At 40.3% G+C, this 15,920-nt stretch overlaps 1 protein-coding gene across 1 annotated transcript in view; it reads left to right on the top strand.

The window, feature by feature from the left end:
* gabrb4 (gamma-aminobutyric acid type A receptor subunit beta4) overlaps positions 1–13,053 on the top strand; it is a 90,826-nt gene extending 77,773 nt beyond the window's left edge. The window contains exons 6-10 of the mRNA XM_061740046.1: positions 207–344; positions 2,156–2,308; positions 5,684–5,940; positions 6,588–6,677; positions 6,979–13,053. Coding sequence (XP_061596030.1) covers positions 207–344; positions 2,156–2,308; positions 5,684–5,940; positions 6,588–6,677; positions 6,979–7,332 — 992 coding nt within the window. The 3' untranslated portion in view covers positions 7,333–13,053. The remainder of the gene's footprint in view (positions 1–206; positions 345–2,155; positions 2,309–5,683; positions 5,941–6,587; positions 6,678–6,978) is intronic.
* Positions 13,054–15,920: the final 2,867 nt, after the last annotated feature.

The raw sequence follows: 15,920 nt of genomic DNA, 5'->3' as shown, positions 1-15,920 counted from the left end.
ATGTATCCTCTAAAGTCTATATGATCTTGATGAGGTCACTTTAGAAGCTGATTGATTTCTTCTAAGGGGGCACATGTGGGTGATGCATTAGTAGAGGCGACCTCCACTCATCCTCACAAAACAAACTTTGAGTAGAAACATGGATCCGTTTTCATGGTTGTAACTTCTTCTTCTCCCTCCTCTCATTCGCTCTATCCTTGTTACAGATGGATACACCACGGATGACATTGTATTCTTCTGGCAAGGAGGAGACAACGCTGTGACAGGCGTTGACAAGTTAGAGTTACCTCAGTTCTCCATCGTGGAACTCCGCTTGGTGTCCAGGGAGGTCAGATTTACAACAGGTAAGAGAGTCTGCATACACAAATTGTGATGCACATTTTATAGAGATACTTTTACTAGAAATAAAGCGCATCCTAAGTCTGGAACTCATACGCTTGTTTGCACTGGCCCCGATTTACTGATCTGGGAAAATTCACATGCATTGGCACATCATAAATATTTTTGATAGGAAAGTCCAGTCTTGCAGGTCATGTCCTAATTAAAGGCCAACATGAAAAAGTACGGTGGCTTTGCGCTTGTCACTGTTGCTTCACAGCAAGACGGCTCCTAGTTCGGTTCCTGACAGGCGTCTCTCTGTGTCGAGTTTGCATGTTCCCCCTGTGGCTGTGTGGGGACTCCCCATGTGGTTAAATGTCAGCTGTTGTGCAATTTAATTAAAACAATCCTATCCCCAGAATGTGTACCTAATCACACGCACATCCAACATGACGTTAAAATGCATCCTCAGAAATCCCAGTAGCGCTTTAGCATGTGTGCACATCAGTTTTTCTGGCAAACACCAAATATGTTGTCATTTTTAATTGCCAAAGGCAGCAGCTGCGTGCAATTCACTGAGAAGGAAAAAAAGAAGCCAGAAAAACGAGATGAAGAGGATCCGCTACAAACCTGCTCTTGTCTTTTTTTTTTAAACTTTATTCAACAAAGAATATGATACAGTACAAATGAGGGCCATAAGGGACAAAATGTGTTATTATTGACAAAAATTATTTTTCACACCTGAACTCAAATTGCAGACAGCACAGTTGCTTTATACTGTATTATTTATTTCAGTAAAATCGGTAAGTACCGGAAACGTTCTTTCAAAGGACAAATAAAATCTGTTTTTTTCTGCAAAAAGCCAGTCTGTTTTCCAATTTTTACATGAAACACTTTCCTGCCACTAAGCTCTGTATTTAACATATAGAAATAAGAATTAATTTTCTAAAGGGACAACTAAAATAGAGCAAACGTATGTACTTGTCATTCCTAAATTAAAAGAGATAAAGAATAAATCTGGCATGATTTTAGCTGATCTAAGGCGCTCAAGTCAAACTCAAGTAATGGTGTATATTTCGGTAACGATTTAAAGATTTATAGAAACCTGAAGGTGATATAATTTATCATTACGTCACTATAACAAGACTGTTATATTCATCGTTCATAGTTGTTAAGATACATAAAAGGCTGCAGAGTTTTAATTAGGTTTCAAGCCCTTTGCATTGTTTTCACCTTCAAATAAATCATGCTATAAGGCATAGACATCCTGTCTTGATGTCTGTATTGTACTTTGTATCAGCATTGTATTGTTGTGGTAGCTTAAATGAAAGAGCAATCAAAAGACCAATTAGTGGCTTGGCACAAGCGGCTAATATTTTCCTGCAGAGTTTACAATGAATCACTTACTGTGTGCATTCTCGTTCTTTCAGTGTAAAGGCCTGAGTAGCAATTACTCACTTTTAAAATGCCCTTTTGGTAATGCTTAGAGGACAGAGAAAGTGCAAAAGAAAAGCAGAGTAGCTCAATGTGACAATTCTCAGAGGGATGTCGGAGCTGCCTGCTGAGATAGGGGGTTGCAGAAAAATGTGCCGTGTTTGCGACTTTCTGCCATGTTTAATTGGAATCGAACTTGTCCCTGGAAAGGAATCCATCGCTTTGGGGAAATTAAGTGCTCCATCTGAACAAATGGAGAAATGACTACCCCGCGCGTTATCAAAGTGCAGACTTTGGAACTCTTTCGTTGTGCCAATGTTTCTCCCTTCTTTCGTTTTTTTTGTGTGCTTTTACTTTTGCCCTTCACTTTTCCAAACAGTAATTCCATCATGTCTCCATACAGGTTCATATCCGAGGCTTTCGCTGAGTTTCAGGATTAAGAGGAACATTGGCTATTTCATCTTGCAGACATATATGCCCTCCATCTTGATCACCATCCTCTCCTGGGTTTCCTTCTGGATCAATTATGATGCCTCTGCAGCTCGGGTAGCCCTTGGTAAGACCACCACCGCTGAATTATTAAACCTCTAAGTGTCCATGGAAGAAACCGCTCATTATCACAGGAATTAACATCATGTAGCTGCGCTGTCACACATTTTAAACGATCCTGCGCAACCAACCGAGTTAATACGACAAACACGCCTGCAGGTCATAAGAAGGATCGGGTTTCTCCATTCACTCAGGGATTTGACGCTCCCACAAATCATCCGCCGCTTTTAAATGAGTGTAATTACAGCTATGTGTAATATACACAGTGAGATTTTCAGAAATCAACACCGTTCAAATACCTAGGTCCAAAAATGCTAAAACTTCTAACTGTCTCTTTCTGGTACAGACCTGTTTCCAGCACAGTTTACATATTTTTGACACCAAGTCCAGGACTTCAGAAAGGTCATCACAGAAGTTGAATGTGAGCCTGGTTTAACCTTCATCCAAGTAGCCTGGGTTTTGACCGGGATCACTGGCTTTTGCAGCATTCAGTTGTTTTCTAGTTTAAATGGCGTAGTGGATGATTTAATAAAGTTAATTTTGTCCATGGCTTTCCAATTTCATTTGCTAATTATTTTGTCAGACAACAAATTTTTTTTGTTTTTTTAAATACCTGAGATGTTTCTGCAATTCCTTTCACCTTCATCAGAGTCACTGTAGTAGATGCTTTGGGATTTGCTGAAGCATTTCCAAATATATCAGTCCATTTTATGGAAGCTGATCACAACCGTGTCCGTGTGACAGATAAAGCTAGCAAAAAGTCAGATCAAGAGTGGCATGGTGAATTCATTCTACATCCGTAGTCAACCGTAGAGTCCGTATCTTGCTGGAGCTACAATAAAGAAGGGTATTGTGAAACAGGATGTCATAAACAACTAATCCGATACATGTTTTTCTTAAGAGGTTTTGTGCTACACGTACGCTTAGCAAAACCCCACAGACCGAGATATTCGTCACAAGTTGCAGTGCTGAGCAAAGGTAGTGGTCGCTGTACATGGCTTCATCAAGGGTGAAAACACAAGACCAAAGCGAGCAATCTTTTTATCGAGCTGTAATGAAAGATCAATGAATTTGAACCAATTACCAAACAAGCAATGTGCTGTTAAAGATGGAATAATGTCAGAAGATGTCCTTCCCTGTTGAAAGTGCTACTGTGAGCGGTCTTATAGGTGGGTTTTGGAGAGGCAGCCACAGTGAAGTTAGTTTCAGATTGGGCAGTTGACATCCATTCACGCTGGATCATCAACTTTAATCTTGATGGTTTTGTTTTGGGGGTTTTTCCCCCAGGCAGTAGGGTGGATTAGTGGTTAGCGCAGTTGCCTCAAAGGACGACAGTTTCAGGTTTCAGGAGTCTTTCTGAGTCTACATGTTCTTGCCGTGCTTGTGTGTTTTTTTGGGGGGGTACTTTGGTTGTTTCTTTTGGCTACACGTGATGGACTAGTGATCAGTCCAGGGTGTACCCCCGTCTTTTTCCAAAAGCCAGCTGGAATAGGTTCCAGCAGATCCCTGTGACCCCACATAGGAATAAGCAGATATAGCTAACGGGTGGATTATTTTATTTTTTAGTAGCTTCCAAACCACTTGACCCGTAACTCCCAACGTAACGATTTGTAGTTATACACAAGGCAAAAAGAGTATGGCAACACCTCTTTATATTGCATCTGGGGGCTTCTTCTGTTAAATTTTTACTTTAAAGTGAATTTTTTGACATTGATCCAGAATTAATGTGTTAAATATCACACCTGACACTACTTTCAACCCAGTAGAAGAAGACGCTAATTGCCCTTTAGAAGCAGCACTTACTTTAAAGAGTCGTAATGAAAAATCACCACACAGTAAAGTAGTTCACACATGATTTGGAGCAACTTAGAAGGAGTTAATAAGTGGGAAACATTGTGTATAATTTGATAGTAAGGAGATCTGTTTCCTTGTTGGAAATAATATTGGGACTGGTTTTGAATGTGCGGCTGATAAGCACAATTGTCAGGACAACACTGATTCTTCTTTTTTAGTTTTCTTTCTTGCTTGATGTTGAAACTTTTGGTCTAAATTTGTTATCTCAAGAGTCCAACAGAACAGACAGTTCTGAGAAACGCTCTGCTTCTAAAAACCCGAGGTCATGCTGAGTAACAGGCAAAACCACGGAGCAGCAAGACCGCTGGGGTCCTGTGACTCAGAAGTTAAACTAAAGAGATCTAACGTTGAGTAAACCAGATTTACCAGTCTTACTTTGTTGCTTGCAAAAGTTGCATTCTTGATTTATTTATTTTTGATGTTTTTGTTTTGCTTAATTTGTGTTGATCCTTTACTTATTTAATTTATTGTGCTTGTGGAGGATTCACTGCGGTTTTGGGAGAGAGCAGCAGGTGAGAAGTTGCACAAAACCGTGTGAACAGCAATTTACACCAAGAACTATAAATGTAATAGTAACTATAAAAACATGGTAGTAGGTATTGTTCCAATTTACGTAGATGGCAGAGTCCACGCCATAAATATAATGAGAATCAAAGGGGCAAATACAATCTTTGGAGTAACTTTCAGCTTTCATGGTCCATGCTTTGCTTCAGGGAACATTACCTCATTCAGGAATGCAGACACTCAAATTTTTATTGTTACAGCCATTGTTCTGATTGTCCCTTACGACCAACTTGCAGCTTTTGGTGCGATTGAAATGGAGTATTAAGGCTGAATTATGGTTGTGCGTTAAATCCACGCAGAGCCTACGCCGTAGGGTACACGGCTATGCGGGAGTCTCTCCGTAGCCTACGCCGTAGCCTGACGTGCACCTCCCAAAAAATGTAACTACGCGTCGAGGCGACGCAGACCCAACGCAGACCGAGAGGGCTGTGATTGGTTCGCTTGGTAGCAACGCATTTCCAGTTCCGGTTCGTGAAGCAGTAGTGAACTTTCAGCGCTCTTTTCTTCGTGTGTGTGTGATTTTTTTTTTTTTTCTTTGGGTTGTTTTTTTTTTTTTGCACAATAGTTATCCTTATCTTTTTGATTCACTGTGACCGGAAAAGCCAGAAGCTAAACAAAGGATCAACTAGCGCTCTGGGGGGGTACTGCACCGCAGCGAAATGGAATGACGGAGAAGTCCGAAGGGTTAACGACGGCCTCACGGCAACGGCGTAGGCTCTGCGTTGGTTTAACGCAGGACCTTAAATCAGGCTTTAGTGACCTAAAGCATATATGAAAAAGTCACACATTATTTACATAAACGTATAAAGGCACTAGGGATCGGCCAGCCAAGTGTGTTACGATATTGAAACTCTGCTTCCAACCTTTATTAATAATAGTTTATAGTCACTGCATATATGAAAGAGAACTCAAATGGTTTGTCTAATGGGGAATTCTTTGCTTCTGTTTCTTCTACCGTGCGTAGGTGTGACAACGGTGCTCACCATGACCACAATTAACACCCACCTTAGGGAGACTCTCCCAAAGATTCCGTATGTGAAAGCCATCGACGTCTACCTCATGGGCTGTTTTGTGTTTGTGTTCCTGGCCCTGCTTGAATATGCCTTTGTAAATTACGTGTTCTTTGGCCGGGGCCCTGCTCAGCAGAAGAAAATCAATGAGAGGCTGAACAAAGTCAACAACGAGCGCACGAGATACGAAGAGAAGCGCCTGAGGGAGCAGGTTTGCATCTTCTTCTTCTTCTGCTTATTTCTTCCTTGACTTTTCTGTGTCAGTCAGAGTTAAGTAGAAAACAAGTATGTTCTGTACACAAGATTTCTGGCTGTAGTCGTTTTATCCAAAGATGCATATAAACAAGTTTCTGAGGAAATCTTTCACAAGCATACTGATGCCACAACAGCCCGATATGCATTCACCCACCATCAGCAATTGCTTCTCCCTCAAGCACTTACTGTTTTTTATCAAGCACAGCCTTTTTCATTGAGATACCTATTCATCTAACTCAACAGTGGTGTAAACATTCTCATTTTGTATTTAGATTGTTGTCTATGTTGATGCTGTAGGCTTTATTCACTCTCACTCTGCTACCTTGTATTTTCAGGCATTATTTCATACTAAATTGGACAAAACATCAAAAATCAAAGCTGAGGAAGCCTGGCAGTTCCATGATTTGGGAACATGAGTTGCTTAAATAGTCAGACTGAATGAAGCTCCCTCTGTTTTTGTTGTGTGTTAAAGACTAAATGTTATTAAAAATGTTTTCCTGTTAACTCTGTCTTATGCATTGCGTAATTTTGAGAAAATGTGCTTATCTGCCTTTATTCTAGAGTTGTTTTAATGTTCTTTGCATTTTTCTTTCACATTGCAAGGACTCCATTTCCGTGCCGTTTCAAACCAACACCTTCAGGTCATTTACGCAACGAAGAAATCTGTATCTCGAGGAACAAAGAAAAGTTGGGGTACATGTATTTAGCAGTCATATCAGCTGTAGGCCAGCCCTCACTATAAAGCCAGATGATAAATAGTATTGAATTTACTTGTCACTTTTTGTTGTTTTTGCAACTGAAACAAAATTTTACTAATTGACGTCTAGATTAAGATGTTAATTGTCTATGCAGGAAATTACAATCCATATCACCCCTGCATTTTGCTTAAGCTTGACACCTTAAGGGAAGGGTTAGGATATAATTAATATGGGGGGGTTGCTGCTCTGCATCTCAGCCCCACCCGGCTCACGGTGTCTTTCCCATCTCCTCCCAGGTGGATGCATATGGAAACATCCTCCTCACACCGCTGGACATGAACAATGAGGTGATGCCTTCTGATGTGGGGAGCAGCGTCAGTGACTCTCGGAACTCCGTCATGTCCTTCGACAGCTCCGGGGTCCAATTCAGGAAGCCCCTGGCACCCCGAGATGGCTACAGCCACCACTCGCTGGACCGGAGCGCTATGCGGAGCCGGGCCAACTGTCGGCTACGACGACGCTCCTCAAAGCTCAAGTTGAAAATCCCAAACCTCTCAGATGTTAGCACCATTGACAAGTGGTCCCGGGTCATTTTCCCTATCACCTTTGGATTTTTCAACCTAATCTACTGGTTGTACTATGTGAATTGATGTGCATCCCACTAGGAATCATGGGCCATATTTTGAGAGCACATTAAATTGGCTTTGATACAGTTCCAAAATATGTATACACATATACAAGTTGAACATATGTATATGCATATTTCTATATATTATATTTATATATACACGTGTGAAATCTGAAGGACCTTTCTGCTGTACAAAGTATTACTAGGATGACTTGAATGTTTAAGAATACTTGTGCGAGAAGAATTTCAAGGCTTTGAGTTTCTTTTTCCTCCTGAAACAAACAGACAAACGTGAAATCCCGCCAGGGGTTTTTGGAACTAAAGACTGCATGATATTTTTGCTACAAAAAAGAAATAAAAGAAAAAAGGAAAAAAACGAGGGGAAAAAAAGAGAAGGTGAAAGCTCGTACGAGAGAAAAGATGTCTCAGAGTTCCCATTGACTTTTTATTGATACTTATCGTACTCAAAAGTTCCTCTTCTGCAGCTCATGAAGTCAGTGGTGGCTTGTCTGTTCAGACATCAGCTGAGTGGGATCCTTGGCAACCCCCCCACCCCCCACCCTCACCCCTGCTGTCCGCACCTATCTCCCACACCTACACCAACCTGCATCCCCACGCCCGCCCCCCCCCCCACCGCCATTACCCATGGATAACATGCACGGACATCTCCGGTTCTACTATGTACAGCAACCTTGTTTGGATTCTGTGTTGTTCCTTGGGTTTTTTGAAGTGATATTGTTCTCTTTATCAGACATCTGCTCTGGCTTAATGGTCTCCATTGGAGGGCCGCGTGGATGGGATGTTTGACCGCTGCACTCCCGCCCAGAGCCGACGCAAACTTGTAGTTTTATTTCTCTTTCTCATGTTATTTTTTTTAGAAAAACATCCTGGGGAGGTGGTGTTTTTTTTTCTTTTTCTTTCTTTCTTTCTTTCTTCTATTTTTTTTTATTTATACCATGGTTAAAAACAAGTACTGATTATTGTAGATATGATTTTGTCTTGAAAAATACTGTGATTTCAGAGAGTGTCAGAACGTGTTCTAGAGCTAGGGCATTACGAGATAAAAGAGTAAAAGGTATGCATTTCTCATTTTGATTGTTTAAAAAAAAAAGGAAAAAAAAGAAATACATATTCTGTACATTTTATCATTCAGTATTCTCATGAAAGTTTACTCGTGCTGTTTCTTTCCCCCTGATGGTTGGTTCACTTTAGATGCAGAGTCCATTGACGTCATATCCTGCTTTGTGTTTTGCTAAACAGAAATGGGGGAGGGGCCGCCTTTGTTGTTCGTTTGGGATGATTGCTCGGTGAGGACGCAAGAACATGTATATTCAAAAAAAGATGCACCCACAGTTTGACCAGTTGTCATTCAATATACAGTATTTCTTTGTTTGTTAAGCATTTCTTCTGTGTCGGAGTTAGAGCGTCTGAAGGCAAGATGAGTAGATTGGGTTGGTGTCGAACAGGCGAGGAAGGGTGCAAACATCTCAAAACTGTTCCCTGAAGATCAGAAAAGGCTTCCTGATCAGGAGTCAGTGATTCTTCTGGAATAATCGTTTGAAAAATAGCCATGAATTGAATGAAATCACAACCAAATGCCTATAACGCATCTGCATTATCGTTTTGCTCTCATCTACTTCATAAACACACACATAGCATTTTCATTGCTCTAGTTAATTTGCAGAGGTGGCACAAAATTGACAAAATCTGACTTCGTAATTGTGATTAATCAAGTATGGGTTAAACTTAGCTGGTTTAACCCACTCAGCCCCTCTCAGATGACCGAGGCAGATGTACATTGCAGAAGAGATGGAAAGAAGAAGGGAAGAAAAAAAAGCGTTGGTTTTGCTTCAGCTGAAGTGCACTTTAGCATCCTCCTCAGTGTCACCTACAGTATAATTCAGGTGCAGACAAAGAGCGAAAATCCTCACAACAAAATTGCCATTGTGCGCAACCCGGCCCCTGAGAAACATAAAGAGAGAGAGAAGGCAGGGAAATTGCTCTGTACACAAACATGGAGGAGCTAGAAGAAGATGGAAGAGCTGCAAAGTAATGAAATGAGGATCAGAGAAGCAGAAGTATCCATCTATCAACAGAAATACCCCCTCTCCTCCGGAGCTCGGGGTGTAGCATAACATGTCTTTAAAAAGGAATACTGATCAGAAACTAAGGTGCCTCACCAAGTCATTGTTAAATGTACAGTTTTGTGGCCTGAGCTGTGATTTGAGTTTTGTTTAAATTTTACAAGGTGTCATATTTTATACTAGCAAAAAAAAAAGAACAAAAAAAAAAGACAAAGATCATCTCAATATTTCTTCTGATCCAAATAGGACGTTTTTAAAGCGGCCATATTATGCTAATTTCTAGCCGTATGATTTTAATCTTTGGTGCCTCTAGAGTTGCTCTGCACTCGTCACAACTCCAAAAGGACGTGTTTTTTCTCAGAGCGACACAAATTGACTATTAGAGATGCCTTTTCTGAATAAACAAAGAGATTCTGTCACAGCTGTTCAGTTTAGTCTGGCCAGGCTAAATGAAATAGCTCCGAGACCCCTCTCATTTCCACTGGTACAGAACGTATTATACCAATCGCAACAGGCCGGGGGCGGGCCGATGTGATGACTCCTACAGGAGTATCAAGGAGCCACGGTTTGAAACAACCCAGACCTCTGCAAAAGTGCCACCAACACCTTGGATCAACAAGTGTATACAGCAGAACTGTAGTCATTGCAGTACAGTCATTCTCCAGCATTCCAAAATGTGTTGATACGAGTCTTGTTGTCGCTCAGCTTGCATCACATGCTTTGCAGTCCTGGTGCTGCCCCCTTCGAATCAAATCAGAAATAAAAGAAATTCGGCTGGCCAGCCAGACTGCCGTTGGTGGAATTCCTGCAGGAACGTGCTGCATGGAGAGCATGACCTACGTTACGCACACCTACTTTTTTGAGGCTCCAGTTACAGTACCTATGAGAAGATAATTCATTCTTTTCACCTCGTATATAAGTCAGGAAACACAGAAAAAGCGTAATATGGCCCCTTTAAAGTGGTGAGAGCCAAAGTGGAGCTGAATTCTTCCTGCTGTAGCTGACAAGTAGGTCGTTTCGGTCATCTGAGAGTCCACGCATCACCAAAATGTGAGGACGATGTGTAATTATGACTTAAAATAAATCATATTTGACCTTTTCCAAAGCGGGTTCAATTTTTAATGTGAAGAATACATATGTAGCATTGTACTGCTGCTGCAGGCAGAAAGACTGTTGAGTTCATGGTTTTACAATGGCAATGAGTTAAGACCGAAATTAATTTGGAAAAAAGAAAGACAACAGTTTTTGACAGCTAAAGAATTACAAAGCCTGTATCCTATTTTCAGAGACGTTACATATTTAGCACCGGAGTCCAATAACACGGCTGGACTCCCGGTGGAGAGTTTGCTGCCAAGAAAAGGAGAAGAAAAAAAAGGAAAAAGGAAAGAAAGCAGACATCCTTTTATTCATTTCACGTCTGGCATTCTGGCGCCTACGCTACCCTGCAGTAACACTCGACCAAATGACATCACCTGGGACACAAAAGCTTTATCTGGCTTCTTTCACATATGCAGTAGTTCTCCCCGACACCTGCGAACTGACTTCAATGATGCCGTTCCCCTTTAACTCATTTTAGATATCCCTGTGACACGTATGCTGCAATTCTAACTTCTGATTACAGAAGTCTTTCTCATGTGAGATGTGCAAATGACGTCATTAATAGATGTGAATCTCTTTATGCCGGTTGGTTGTTGCAATCAGATGAAGCGTGGAAGGCGATTGTATTTCCAGAGTATTGATTACTCCATGAATGGTATAATATAGAAGATGTTAGATGTTGGATAGAAGTCTCTGAGTTAGGGGCATTAATAATGTGCACATTTACATTTATGTTGCAAATGTTTGTTGTTTTTGTTTTGTTTTTTTATTTTAATTAATGGCAATTATTCCAAATTTATACAGATGATACAGTTTACTCTTTTTTTTTAAATTTGCTTCTTTTTTTCACCCTTCTCACAAACAGCTTGTCAAACTGTTCAAACGGAATATGATGGATCTTTAAAAAGAGTTCAGTCAGATTATGAGGCCAGAGAAATCTATTTCCTACAAGAACATTTATGTTGTTTGGCTGAAAAGAAAAAAAAAATCTGCCTACTCTGTTGTCTCAGTGAGATGCACGTACCGTATACATTTTATAATGTACACTAACTCAAGTATCAAATTCTCCTTCAGGTTGTTTTAATCCCAGAAACGACATACAAACATGCTTATTCAGGTATTATTCTCTTTTGATTGGAAGATGCTTACGTTAAATGAACTCCAGACTCCAAGACATAAGGAGGAGAATCATTGGCAGCCCTTGCATGCTCACGGTAAATATACCCACTACTAATTTCCTGCTTTCTGAACATGAAATCAGCACATCCATCCCAAAAAGCTGTGAGGACCTTCTGTTTGAAGCTTTTTTTCTTTAGGATATTTGCTTATACGAGAGAGAAGGGATACATTTCTTTTGGCGCATATGTTTCAAGGAGTTGAGAAGGAAGGGAAAAAAGATGTTGAACTGATTTCAATGTGAATTTTCTTGCCTCTAGTGTATATGTGTAATTACATGTGAATTGTACTGTAAATATGATATCTTTCACTTAATAGTTCTTAATGCATGAACAAAAACATGGCAGTTCGTAATACCAGCTAGCCTCACTGCTAATGGCATGGACAGCTTTTCTAGCATTGGCATACTTCTGCAAACGAAACCTAAAAATGAAACACAGGAAATACACGGTGTGAACAAAATAATGGAGAAATCAACTCAAAGTCTTCTCACAGTGACGGGGTTTTCTGGTGGCTCTGAGTTTTTCGTCGGTTCCCCTGTTCCCCCAGGATGACAGCTAATGCTAATGCTGTCAGAGATGCCTGGAAATTCCAATATGTCTTGTTGTAATCTCAGCATTGTGGTTGAGCTTCCCCTTAATTATCTCTCTGATCTGGCCTCCGGCTTTTTTACTGGAGATTTCAGCACAGTACGCCCTCTGCTCTTACCTCAGATGTCGATAAATCACTCAGTCATCCTCCAGTTTACTCAGAATAAAACGGACAGGATCGACTGGCTTCGAGAAAATGTGAAGGGACGTCACACGAGTAGCAACATTTCTTAGGGACTAGTCTGGTTAACTAGATTTAGCCTAGTTAACTAGTACCAAACATCTCTGGTTAAAACATCATTAAAAATATCAAATATGATGAAAAACATTTGAGGTGGGTACTTCTTACCAGCACAAATTAAATCGACCTGCCAGGGAATTAGATAAACACTACAGGCTGTGGTCTAAATGGCTTACTTTTGTGACTACACTCAAATATATTACTACGTTCATAGCAGATGAGTAATGCAGGTGATGAAGGCGAACGTTCCCACCATGCTACCCCCAAGATGTCAATTTCCCAACAAATTTTCCCGTGTCATCTAAGACAGACCAGCGTCCCGCCACTTTCGCTACGTCATCGATAACGTCACCATGCTAATTATAGCACATCATATCAAGATGCTGTCAATAGGACATGTTGATATAATGTTAACCAAGAATTGCCATAATCTTGGAATTTATTTCACGTTGACTATCAAGGGACTGAGACATGCTTTCAGAAGCCAGTGTTACCTTTAGTCTTACTTCTAAAACATGCTTTATGCCTCTACGTTGAACCGACAATGGCCCAGTTTCCCAGATCAGTTAAGTAGCTCTTAACAGCGAAAGACTTCTTTCAAACCTTCTTAAGGAGCCTGTGAAAGAATTCTTTCACTGTTAAGAGCTACTTAACTGATCTGGGAAACCGGGCCAATGTATGTCCACCATAAGGAGGAACTTTACGCTGTAACCTCTGTTGTTCTGCCCAAGATTTGTTGCAACATGTCGGATTGACGCGGACTGTAACTCTGTAGAGTAGTATTTCTCACTATTTCACCACTATTTCGTCTTCATTTTCAGGTCACGTAGAAAGTTAGATTGCAGCAATGTCAGGAAATATGATCAACGTTTTTAATCAGCTCCAAAAAGATCCCGTAACGCCATTTATTATTATTACACAGTATTTTGGTGGCTTAATTGCAGAGCTGGGGGGTTGTATCATGAGTAAGATACGGCAGAAGAGTGTGTGGCACTGAAAAAGGGAGGTGCGCGCAGCAGAAGTGCATTGCTGGGCCTTGTATGCGTTATGTCATGTGGGGGAGAAAAAGACCTTCTTTTCTAGGAATAAATGTAATGGGAAAAGAGTTTATTTGCCAACTGGTCGTTCAAATTAAAGTGTGGCACACAGCCGAGGTCTCCAGCACGCTGTCATCCCTTAGCAACCAAACATCAGCTAACACGAGGTTAAATGAATATATAACTTACTAACAAACTCCATTAAACAAACTCCATTACCCATAATTCTACGAGGCGTGAGGTCAACTTTACAGAGCTTTTCCCTGTGAGAGAGTCACCAAGGCCCAATTGCCATGACGCTGTTGTCAAAGCCTGTCCAATATGGTAGCAAACACTTCCAGGTATGGTTAGCAAATTAAAACCTGCGTAAAGAAATTACAATTAATAATGATAATAAAGAAATCCGTATTCATTTCCGCATCGTCTTGTACTCCGTTTCAGGGGGCTAATGTTGCTTTCTGATGTTTGTCAAAAGCACCTTGTTAAATGTCAATTCACGTTGAAATCCAATAGAAGAAGATATATAAATTATATCAGTTACTGTTTGACCTCCACATTTAATCCATGTGAGCAAATCTCATCCACCGAAACATCAGAACAAGCTTGACAGACTCCTCACTGTTGGAAGACCCTTTGTTGGTGTATTCATTATTTTGTATGTACCTCGTAGGTTTTGTTTTGCATGACTTGAGTTTTCAAAAGGTTTATTTTCATATATTTTTACTCCATACCATCCAGTTCATCTCCACAGCAAGGAAAAAGGAAGATCCAGTGTTTACATGCTCAAATTGCACTTGTTTTACAGTCAGCTCTATAAATCTTGTGAAATAAACTCTTTGTGAAGCTGGCGGACAAAACATCAAACATGCATCATGTAGTTCATGGGAATCATGATTATGTACTTCTAAATAAAGAAAAAAAATGTATTTACTGTAAATCACGCAATCTGGGATAGATGCACCGAGTGCATGCTGTAGTTTTTATCAGGTTCAGCATAAGCATTAACATCAAACGCCCTTCAACACAAAGGATGTAAAGGATGCTCGCCAGAAGCATCTGAACGTATAAGCCATGTGATTGCACACTGAGTGGGTGTTCCCTGATTTTCTCTTTCATAAGTTATCTCTGGTTATGGCCTGGTGTCATTTACTGTACGGGGGTAATTTACGAGACGCTGTGCTGAGTCCCAGTTACACTTTAGTATAGTGTACCTCCCTCTACCGGAAAGACTATCTCATGTTTAATAAGTAGAGGAGGGGGGAATAAAAACAGAACTAAAAGGATTTTCCAACACTTAGAATTATTTGGCGATGATGAGAAAGAAGCCCACAAGATCAGCAGCTCATTTACTTTCAGTAAGAATTACTAAATGATTTGGTTCATTTCTGTGTTCATTTCTGATTTATTGTATTTGTTGCATTTGTTATGGATTGTTATTCTTACTGCTGTTGTTGTTTTATCATAAGAAGGAAATGTATTTCATCTGATGTAACGGCACTGAAAGAAAAATGCATTTGGTTTTTGTACTGTAACTGTTTTGTTCCATTGGGCGCTTATTTGATTCAGTTGTTTAATAAGGTGTTGGAGTTCATTTGGAGTTTCAGTACTCATGGATTCCACATTTGTGTAGTATGAAGTTGTATTTTTTTTGTCAGTGCAATTTAATGTTATAGTGTCAATCAGCTTTTTTAGGTGTTTGAACAAAACGTGTTTTTTACAAATACAAAGTGTTCAAGTATGTGGTATAAAAAGGGTTATCATTCAAACAACCGACTTTTTACAAATAAAGGCTTATACAGTAAAGAAAGCTGATGTCTTTTCATTTGCCCTTTGTGGACTAATATACGGCATCGTTTCATTTTCACTTTTCACCAGTTTTGTTTCTATGTATTAGTCCCCAAAAGGTAAATAGCCAACATTGTTGCAAAATTAGATGGATGAAATCAGGTATTTACTTACCATTGGTACTGCAGGGTGTTGCCAGAACTCTAGCCTCTTAGTTGGTGTCTTGCTTTTTGATCAGGACTGGTGATATGAAAACAGCCCGAAAAGCAACGCTTAAGAACAAGTAAAATTTAATTTGATCTGCGCGTTTATGAGAATACTCTTCCTTTCATATCCTATTTCCTGAATAAAGACGCAAACTGAGTCCTGCTGAAAAGTGTTATACTTGCCCCCTTTTTCGATCTAGGGACTTTATTTCGGATTCAATTTTGCTGTTCAAATATAAGGTTATACACCGTGCTGCAGGGAGGTCTGTTTGGGGCAGCCTGGTGCGTTCATCCCCAAAACGCTTGATTGTTAATTGTTGGTTCCTGCAGCTGAAACTCTGCTGGGACTTTTTGTCCTCTGGTTGAAGACGTGATGGTAAACACGGTGCACAT

Source organism: Cololabis saira, chromosome 14 (genome assembly GCF_033807715.1).
Source record: "Cololabis saira isolate AMF1-May2022 chromosome 14, fColSai1.1, whole genome shotgun sequence".
In the NCBI taxonomy this organism is placed as follows: Eukaryota; Metazoa; Chordata; class Actinopteri; order Beloniformes; family Belonidae; genus Cololabis; species Cololabis saira.
Note: the sequence above shows the minus strand (reverse complement) of the source record. Positions and strands in the feature narration are given on the sequence as shown.